Source organism: Amblyomma americanum, chromosome 6, assembly GCF_052857255.1.
Source record: "Amblyomma americanum isolate KBUSLIRL-KWMA chromosome 6, ASM5285725v1, whole genome shotgun sequence".
Classification (NCBI taxonomy): domain Eukaryota; kingdom Metazoa; phylum Arthropoda; class Arachnida; order Ixodida; family Ixodidae; genus Amblyomma; species Amblyomma americanum.
Window position 1 is genome coordinate 197,345,616 of NC_135502.1, and position 10,706 is coordinate 197,356,321.

The following is a 10,706-nucleotide window of genomic DNA, read 5'->3' on the forward strand; positions in this document are numbered from 1 at the left end:
CATGAAATAAAGGTGATGGAGAGTGAGCATCATGATCAAAACAGCAGACGACATGGCCATTGCGAACGCGCGGGAACCGGCGGGCCAAAAACAGAAACCGGAAACTTGCACGATAACTGCGAACCTCGACGCTAGGCGCCGCTGCGATACTTACGCGCTTGAACAGAGTTCATGTAGACACCAATCGAGGCGAGTCACCTAACCCGACGCTGACTCTACCCTGTCCTGTCGGGTTCATTTATCATCATTTATGTATGCATTACACAAAAGCAGTCCCAGTATGCTCCTTTGTGGGACGCCATAACTGATAGGCAAAAGGGAAGAAAGTTCATCATATACAGACACCGCCTGACTTCTGTTTTGGTGGTAGCTTTCAAGCAAACTGAGTGGTTTACCACGGATACCATACATTTGAAGTTTGTTAGAAATAATTGTATGGTTTAAGCAATCAAACGCCTTACTGAAATCAGTTAAAAGGCACATCGCATACATGTTCTCGTCAATATTGTTCAAAATAATTCCTTTCATTGTTACTAAGGCTGCTTCTGTGGATTTACCAGTTCTGGAACCAAATTGTGACTCAGTTTTACCCTATGTTTGTCAAAAAACTTTGTTATTCTTGATGAAATAACCTTTTCCAGTCCCTTCGAAAACACAGGGAGTACTGAAATGGGCCTTTAATTTCCTGGTACAATTCTTTCTCCCCTTTATAAATTACAGACACTTTTGCCGTTTTCAATTCATTGGGGAAAACCCCACATTCCAGTGCAAGATTATAGATGTGAGAAGGCAAGGGACAAATTGTGGGCAAGACATATTTCAGTGGTTTCATCTGCATGGTATTCATATCTAAGGCTTTGCTGCTACTCATTCCCATGTACGCATTATAAACCTCATTTTCATCAGTAGGCTCGAAAAAATATAGTCTCTCTAACCTGACTAGAGTAACCCGCGATATTGAGATTTACCTGCGAGAATTTCTCTAGCGTGTCGAGATTGAGCCAAGAATGGTAATTTACATCGCCGAGCAAGTGAAAAAACTGCTCGGCGATGTGGCGAAGAACTTCGTTCATCAGTGTTGACATTGTTGAACTATGGCGCCCGAAAAAGATCAAGATCACACAGCTGGTTGGGATATGCCAGCCGTCGAAGGATAATGCAGAGGGCTTCATCTCCAGGAACCGCAACCCTTTGCGCAGTTACGACCTTATCGGGTATGCGCAAGGCGTGCTGAAGTCTGCGTATATGCTCCTTCTCGAAACGAAAATATGTCCTAAAGACGCCATCCATCCATAGCATTAACGTTCAAAAGCCTGTGCACTGAATGTGGCTCACATCATGTCTCGCCAAATACCTCCAGGCACAGCACATCTTCAGTCTCAGTCCAGGTCAGTTGCGACAGCAGCAGCGGGTGCTGTAGTATGCTCTTCGGCATGATGCAAACAGCAGTAGCAGCCGCCAATTCGCAAATGCGCGTGAAAACAGCTGACTTTTGTTTCGGCTTGACTTGACTAGCACTGGCAAACATATTCTGTTTAACAGACTGCTCTTTTGTACATCTAAAATGCCACACGTACCAAATAATTAACTAAAAACATAGAATCTACCTTTATTAAACAGTTTCAGCGCATTAATAGCAGGCTTAATTAATATTCTTGTCACTCTAACTCGAACTGTGACCGATAGGTGGAGCAGCAGAGCAAGCCACTCAATTCCACTCGAGGAGACAGGCGCCTCTCCGCTGGTGTATCCGCTCGCCCGCTCCACCCCGCTGGCCGTAAAAACGCTCAGCTATTATTATTATTATTTATTGCACGTACCCCAACTTTCCACACAAGGAACTCTCCTTCTCCTTGCCGTTCGCGTCAGTCGCCCCTCACGCAGTTCCATCTGGACCTCTGTGGAGAACGGATGTCCCCAGCGTATTCTCCCGCGAAGTTTTCGCGCCTCCTGAAGATACCGTCACGCTCCAGCCCTCGCCGCGCCCGGCCCACCCTCCTGCAAAAACGCTCAGCTAAAGCTATCTATTATTATTTATTGCACGTACCCCAACTTTCCACACAAGGAACTCTCCTTCTCCTTGCCGTTCGCGTCAGTCGCCCCTCACGCAGTTCCATCTGGACCTCTGTGGAGAACGGATGTCCCCAGCGTCTTCTCCCGCGAAGTTTTCGCGCCTCCTGAAGATACCGTCACGCTCCAGCCCTCGCCGCGCCCGGCCCACCCTCCTGCAAAAACGCTCAGCTAAAGCTATCTATTATTATTTATTGCACGTACCCCAACTTTCTACACAAGGAACTCTCCTTCTCCTCCTTGCCGTTCGCGTCAGTCGCCCCTCACGCAGTTCCATCTGGACCTCTGTGGAGAACGGATGTCCCCAGCGTCTTCTCCCGCGAAGTTTTCGCGCCTCCTGAAGATACCGTCACGCTCCAGCCCTCGCCGCGCCCGGCCCACCCTCCTGCAAAAACGCTCAGCTAAAGCTATCTATTATTATTTATTGCACGTACCCCAACTTTCCACACAAGGAACTCTCCTTCTCCTTGCCGTTCGCGTCAGTCGCCCCTCACGCAGTTCCATCTGGACCTCTGTGGAGAACGGATGTCCCCAGCGTCTTCTCCCGCGAAGTTTTCGCGCCTCCTGAAGATACCGTCACGCTCCAGCCCTCGCCGCGCCCGGCCCACCCTCCTGCCTGTCCTTTGGATGAGCACAAGGACACCCGCGCGCGCTCAGTGCCGTCTGGTGCCCTCCCACCCATACTAGGGCTTCCCCACCGCCTTTCGGCCGCGTAGGCGGCCGCGTCCCTACTTCATGTAGGCCTCACTACTCATTGGCCGCTTCGGCGGCTATGTAGTCTATGCCCACCAGGACAGCTTCTCCGGGCCGTTGTCGTCTGCTGCAGTAGCGACGGCCCATGTTCCTGCAAGCCCCCAGCAGCCGGCACAGCGAACTACGATGGCGGCGGCCCACCCACCACCTCAACACCTGCTGTGCTGACCCCGTATGCAAGAGCATCATTCCTGCTGCTCTCCGCCCATCCCGCGCCCACTGGTGTGTGCGGGGCTTCTTTGTGCTGCTCCCTATAGTGGTTTCCTGTGACCTCGTCCTGCTGCCATCCTGCTGCAGCCTCCAGAGGACCGGTCCGCAAGGGATCGTATCCTGCGCTCCTGGTAACGACCGCTGAACCTCGTGGCGCCAGCTGCCCGACACTCCTGCTGTGCAAACAGCCCCCTAAGTACCGCTGAAAACGGCGGTATTCGCCCCGCCGTGCTGCTACCTGCTACCCAGTAGCAGTTTCCTGCAGTTCTCACCTGCCGCCGCATGGTCCAGCCAACGTGGTGGCCTCCTGATGACAGCCCCGGCTGCCCTGCAGTTTTCTAGTTCACTATACTGCAGTCTTTGCTGCGCCTCTGGCTAGCCTTCCGGCTGGTCACAGACCATGCTGGTTGCCTCCAGCAAGCCCGCGACGTGCGTGCGCCCCTACCGGCATGGTGTCGTTCATCGGCCCCTCCCCAGGTGCAGATGCTGCTGCTGTGGTGTGCCTGCTGCCTGGTGACTTCGGAGGGCCAGCTACCTCCACGTCTTTAGATTATGTGAAGTGCAGTGACGATGGTGGCCCCTTTCTCCGCCATCTCTGCCTCCGTGTCGATCTCCTCCTGGCAGAGTGCAAACAAGGTGAGGACCTCCTGGCTTCATTAGCTGTTCCCCGCTTCCTCTGCCCAGTGCCACCGAGCACAGAGAGACTGCATACCCTGCCACCTCCTCCAAGGCAGCCCGCAAGGCTGCCAAGGCCATCTCCCCTGCCCTAATGCGGTCCCGGACGCAGCTCCTCAAATACACTGCTTTACCCAACCCACGCACTACCAAGAGGGCCGAAAGAGAATGCGGGCCCAAGGACCGCTCCTCCCAGGCACATCTGTTAGCAGTCCCCAGCCTGGCTGACCTCTCTCCTTAGGCACTTACCAAAAAGCCCTCAGCCTTACAGGAGCTCCTTAGAGTTGCCACCAGACAGCGCTGAGGACAACCTCGCTGCCCAACTTGAAGCCGCTGCCCTGACTGGACCTCCTGCCCAGCCCACGGAGCCTGCTGCAGATGAGGACAAGCTGACCTGGCTGACCTGGAGCCATCCACCCAATCTCCCAGGGCGCCAGATCAGAGCACCTCCCCTGCCACTCCATCCTACTTCTCTGTGCCAGAGGACCAGGAGGGAAGGATCCCTGTCTGCCGCAAGCACCGGCGCCCAGCCACCCGCACAACACAGCCGACGACAATTTTGTTACAGGCCACCCACCAGCCATGATCCAGGGTGCGGTTAAGGACTGGAGCGCCCGCCTCTACTCAATGCCAGGTGTATGCGAGGTGCGGGTGAACACGCGCCTTAACCTGATCTCTGCCAATGTGCTGACGGAGGAGGCCCGGCATAACTTTCTGGGCCTGGACTCCCTGCTGTCCATGCGTTAGAGGCACCCCAATGGACGGATACATCAGTGCTGTCTATAGAGCCAGCGAGGGGGTGACCGCCTCCACCAGGGCAGACTCCATTGAATCTGCTGTTCCAGTCAAGGGCATCAAGTGCAGGTCCTAAGCTGTGGCAGTGCGCTTCCGGGCCCCGCCCCCAGGCCACGTCCTCATTGCTGGAATGAGGTTCCAGGTTAGGCCGCTGACAACCAGCCCCTTGCAGTGCCAGCAATGCGGGAGCTACAATCATGTAACTACAGCATGCCCATGCCCTCCCCGCTGTGTGACCTGCAGTGGACCCCACCCTTGCACAGCCCAGGCTCCCACCTGCCTCGACTGCAGGGGTGGATGGATGTGGATGGAAGGTAGGAGTGTCCCCTTTGAAACGGGGCGGCGGGAGCTACAATCATGTAGCTACAGCATGCCCATGCCCTCCCCGCTGTGTGACCTGCAGTGGACCCCACCCTTGCATAACCCAGGCTCCCACCTGCCTCAACTGCAGGGGTGGATGGATGTGGATGGAAGGTAGGAGTGTCCCCTTTGAAACGGGGCGGCGGTAGTTGCCACCATGCCGTTTTTCTTCTTTATTTTTGTTTAACGCTGCAGTAAGTGGTAAATAAAGTCCGCCATTTTCTTTAATATACGTCTTCCTACACTTTTAAACTTATGTCACCTCTCTGCTTATGAGCCACCAATCCTCCAATCACTTTTTGCTAATTTCCACCGCAGATTTATTTACATGACCCTCTCTAAACCCTGGCGCCTCAGGAAGAGTGACTGAATGCATCGACATCGGGATGGATACCATCACGTTTTAGAATGAGGTGTTCTATTGTTTCCGCAGATTAACCACACACAGCACATGCATCATCGTCTTCGCTAAATTCCTTTTTGTAGCTGCGCGTTCTAAGACATCCTGACCTAGCTTCAAAGAGGAGGGCACTGCCTCTTGAGTTATCATAAAATGTTTCCTTCCTGATGCACCTTTTCCAGTATCGATCTAGTTCTACACTATGCTTCTTTCCATTGAATCTATCCAATCTTTACCTTTGACGATTTTAACCTGTCGCTTAATGCTCTTTCTCCTTCCTCATGTCTGGCAAACTTACTGGTCAGCTTTTAGTTCATTTCCGCCACTGTGAGTCAACGCTCTTTCTGTATAGGTATTTAGGTACCTTAGCTGCCCACCTGTTATCGTCCAATTTTCTCAAGCGTTCTTCGTATGGAATTTTACTCTGAGCTTCCCGTGCTTCAAACGATGCCCCGCCCATATCCCCCTGTACTGCCTCGTTAGTGGTTTTCCCGTGGGCACCTAGTGCTAATCTTTCAACAGCTCTCTAATTTACTTCTAATCGCGACTAAACTTCAGCCTCTAAGCATAGAACCGCATTCCAGAAAGTAAGCCCCGGCATCATTAATCCTTTCGAAATACCTCTCCGTACTTCATACCTGTTGTACCCCCACAATGCCCTATGTTTCATTATTCCGGCATCTCTTCGCCCTTTTGCTATGAGAGACTGTCCGTGCTTTTCCGTGTACATATGCCCTTCATTTACCCATGTCCCGAGATATTTGTATTCGGCCAATCGGGGTATTTCATGGCCTTGTATTGCAAGCTCCAGATCAGTTGTAACGTTCAAAACAATCACACCTGACTTAGTTGCGCTCAAACTGAAACCTAGACTGAAACCTAGGCTATCTGCTAACAGTACAATATCGTCCGCATACATTAAACCCGGCAGTCGTTGCTCAACAACCTTTCCGCCTAATCTGTACGACAGATCATAACCTAGATTGCTTCCTTGTAGCCTTCTTTCCATACTTATATAAAGCATGAACAGCAGCGGTGATAGAGGACAGCCTTGCCTTAATCCTTTGTGTACCTTGGCAGTTCTTGTACTCTTTAATTCCATCCCATGTTATTTCAACTTCATTTTCTCGATATATTTCCTGCAGAAAATCAATTACCTCATGACCTACACCTTCATCTTTTAATATGTTCCACAGGAGTTCCCTGTTCACGTTGTCGTATGCACTATTTATGTCCAGGAAGGCGAAAAACAGGTCTGTTTTCCGCCTTAGCTATTTCTATGCACTGGGTAAGCACGAACAGGCTATCATCAAGCGCCTACCACTTCTTAACCCGTTCTGAAATTCTCCAAGTATTCTATTACTTTCTACCCATGACTGCATTTTTATTTTCACCGCCTGCTTCGCCAGCCTGTATATAACTGATGTTATCGTAATTGGTTGGAAGAATTATGTTCGTGTTATCGCCTTTTTCTTTATAAATCAAATTCATTTTACTGTTTCCAGCTGTGCGGTATTTTCTTTTTTGTTATGACAGCTCCAATGCTTTTATCAGCGTTTCCTTGCCTCTTGGGCCAATTTCATTATTTAGCTTGATTGTAATTTCGTCTATCCCTGCTGACGTACATGGAATATTTGCTTCCGCCTTTTTCAGTTAAGATTGGTCAGTTCTACGCTATTTTCTATTGTGCTGTCCTGTGTTGCTCTTTCATTTGGGGTGATTACTCTATCGCCTTTCTTAAATGACTCAGCTATAACTGATGAAATGTAGTTCACAGCGTCATGTCCCTCTAAACATTTTCCCTCGGCATCGTGAGTCTGTTCCTGCTTTCTGTTATTCGCTTTGCCCAGCCAGCTTATATGGTTCCAGAATTTTCTTGGCCCCCCTTTAGCATCGCGAACTTCAGCCAGCCAGCGATCAGAGGACTGCTTTATTTTATCCTGGACGAGGATCTGCACTTGCTGTTTCTTTTGTCGATAATATACCGATTTTCAGCCTATTTCCTCTTCAGATAACTGCGCCCTCTTTGCTTCTCTGTGTTCCCGTGATGCCAAACGTCGTTGTTAGATGGCCTCCCTAATTTCCTTATTCCACCAACTTCGTGGCTTGCTCTTTCCTCTCCAATGGTTTACTCCTTTTACTTCTTTATTGTACTAATGAGTAGTTTTAACTGATTATAATACCACTTTTCCATGGAATGTGGCTCTATTGCTTCCTCTATGGCGGCCGCTATTTGCGCTATTTGTTTGTCATTTAATTTGCGCACTCTTTTTGACTCCCCTTCATTTCTCTCTTGAGTAGGGCTCCTAACTGTAGGCTAATGCGCTTATGATCGCTACTGAGGCTGTACTTCCCCTCTTCGTTTATTTCCATTATTGCGAGCTTGCTATACATCCGCTGCGAGATTAAGCAGTAGTCAATGGTCATTTGCCTGTTACGGAATTCCCACGTGATTTGTCCCTCGCACTTAGTTTCTCTATTTACAATAACTAGGTCGTATCGCTCACACAAGTCTAGTATCAACTTCCCGTCACAATCTCTGTATCCATTCAGATTCTCGATGTGGCCATTCATGCCCCCCAGCAGAAAAATATCAGCGCCTTCTTCAAACTGCTTTATATCGTCATTGAGACACTTAACTAGATTCATGTTCTCTTGCCTGCATTTGTCCCCTGTCCCTAAATAAACTACTCCTAGCCATGTCCTTTTGCCGGCAATTGTACCTGATACCCAGACATGTTCTTTGCAAGTTGACTTTATTCTTTGCCAATTTGTTCCTTGATGTATCAGCATACCTACTCCTCCTCCCTTCCTCTCCGTTGCTGTTCTGTTGCTCCCTTGCCAGACGTAGCAATCAATAAATGGTGGGTCTTCTAGATCCCTGAGATGTGTCTCGCATAGTGCGTACACACCAACTTCTTCGTCCTTTAACTGCTGTTATATCTAACCACTTCGCTCTCTTTCTACCGCCTTACATGTTTATGTACCTGGACCTTGTGTTAAATTTCCTTTTTGTAGTTTTCTTCCTGGACCTCCTAATGGCCATTTTATTGGCGTCAGCCCCCATTGTTACACTTTCTACTTTGCTTCTACCTACCCCTATGCCCTGAGGTGCAGTGGACCCCCTAAATAAGCTATTGCCCGACCTGCCAGGCGCCACCCAATCTCGGCTCCTAGCCTTCCACAGAGCCACCGACCCCACCTGTCCATCCAGGCGGCAGCAGAGCCGTGTGACATCAACCCTCCGGCAGACCGCCAACCCAGACGACTGACGGTCCGTGTTGCGAGTGCTGAAAGCCCCCCCCCCCCAGCCAGGCAGCCATCTGGCGGTGCCCCCATCCTCCAGCAACCCTTGGCCAGGGAGCAAGACTATATAGGAGGTGAAACTCCCGTCAGCGCGAGTGAGCACAGGCGACCAGATAAAGTCACAACTGTATGTGCCGACGGGGCCGTATGCAGTGGCGGCGCCATGTGGCGCCTCGTAGAAGCTGCATAAAAAAAACTGCAGCACTCGGGCGGGCGGCTCCGGCGCGCGCTCAGAGCCGACGTCAAGCAGACGACACGGGTGTTTGCTTCAGCGGGCACGTCGGGACGTTGTATTTCTGCGCCCTTAAGTCAAACAGCAACAGTTCTTGTCGGTGTCAGTTCGAGGGCCCTAATATTAACAGCGCTGCTACGCGCAGTGCGGCCTCCTTCGGAATTTGCTAGAATAAGATGGGACGCAGGTGTTTTGTTCGAAATTGCAAAAGCAGTTACAAGTGTTGCAGGGAGAAGGTGAGCAAGGTGAGAAGTTGTAACCACTTGTTGCCTTCTCGGCTTACATGTAGTCATAAACGCTGCGCCGTATGACGCCCGCGTTCTCCTCCAGCAGATGAAACTTAGCGTGGTCACATACTCGACGAACGTGAAGGCAGGTTTGCCTTCGACGAATGCCAGCAGCGCTTATACCCATCCAATCGATGTCATCGCGTGGGTGTCAAACAATAGCTTTTTGTACAACCAGAAGCTACAGATCATCTTATAGCGGTCATGGAAAAGAACGCGTATAATGTTTTACTGTACTCAAATGGTTGAAGCGTAGCAGCAGTTGCTCTTCGGGCTACCAGTGGTAAAGAAGCGCGCGGGAGTGCCCTCAATAGAGGTCAGGCGCGCGCGCCCGAACGGGAGCAACGCGCTCGACCGGTTGCCTTGGCAACCGAAATGCAGTAGTGTCTTTCCAGGCCACCAGCAGGATAGTGGTGCCGCGGGCTTGTGACCTTTTCTGGCCGCCGCAGACGACGGAGTTTCCACTGCTTATAGTTCTTCCTCCATGCCCTTGGCACAGCTATGCAGAGGTTGTCCAGTCCTGCAGAGCCCCATCCAATGCTACCCCCCCCCCCTGCTCCAGAGGTGACCGCAGCTCTTCGTCTGGCTGTCCAGACACCCCTCGAGGAGACTGCATGGCTGCTTTGGCCACCCAGAGCCCTCCAAGCGGCAATCATGGCTAGAAGAACCAAGGCTGCCTCACTGCCGCACGTCCTACAGTGGAATGTGAGGTCACATCGGGCCAGGCATGCAGAACTGGCCTGCCTCATCACAGATGGCCGCCTTCTTTTGGATGTCCTGGCCCTCCAAGAAACCAACCTGGAGCCATCCTCCCTGCGCCTGCCTGGGTACCTGGGTTACGCAGGGGCCACTCACTGCTCCACACCAGGCTGCTGCCGCTCACCGTGCCTGGGAGGTCGCTATACTTAAGCATTCAGCTGGTCAAGCCCCCTCGCCCCCCCCCCCCCCCCCCGGCAAGAGTGACAATGCCACTGGTCAGAGAAAGAAAAGGCTCGGGCCAGTGGGAAAACGCAAAACGCTGCAGCCGCCGGCGCTAAGAAGAGAGCGTAGTACACACAATTTCCTGAAAAAGGGATCGCCCAAATTGACGGGAAGGAAAACGAAAAAAGGGCAGAGTTGGTGACATGCAAGGACCGAGACGAAATCACTGGGAGTCGGTCCTCTGGCGACGGAAGCGAACAAGCCTTCGGGCAAAGCGAAGCCTGAGCGAACAAACAAGGTCCACTCTGCAGCTTCTCCGTTCCTTTTGACGAAGACTTGGACGCCAACGCAGCGACATGTAAGCTTGGGCACCCCACCTCTGCATCATGTATTTGCTAACATGTAATTATTGAATATATTTGTTTTCTAGCTCAGTCTAGCGGTGTCTCTGTCTCTCCTTCCTGTGTGAACCCACGCAGTACGTGGGGTCGTCACACGTGGTGTCAGGAGTGGGGTCTCAAAAGCAAGTCTTTCTGTGAAACAACTGTGCTTTGAAAGCGTAAACGGAAAGAAAAACAAAAGTATGCCAACTGAATTTTCGCAATTCGGTTTCAGCAAAAGAAGGTCGGCATTCTTGACCTGAGATAAGTACAGTAGCTAAGGGCATGGTGAGACTGTGGTACAGTTAGATTTAGGC

General features: G+C 51.2%; 1 protein-coding gene across 1 annotated transcript; it reads left to right on the plus strand.

Moving 5' to 3' along the window:
- The first annotated feature begins 2,797 nt into the window (after window positions 1-2,797).
- On the plus strand, window positions 2,798-4,977 carry LOC144095155 (uncharacterized). Its single transcript, XM_077628950.1, has 2 exons — window positions 2,798-4,817; window positions 4,907-4,977. Exon 1 carries the CDS (start codon window positions 3,483-3,485, stop codon window positions 3,801-3,803), a length of 321 nt encoding a protein of 106 aa, XP_077485076.1. The 5' UTR covers window positions 2,798-3,482; the 3' UTR covers window positions 3,804-4,817; window positions 4,907-4,977.
- Window positions 4,978-10,706: the final 5,729 nt, after the last annotated feature.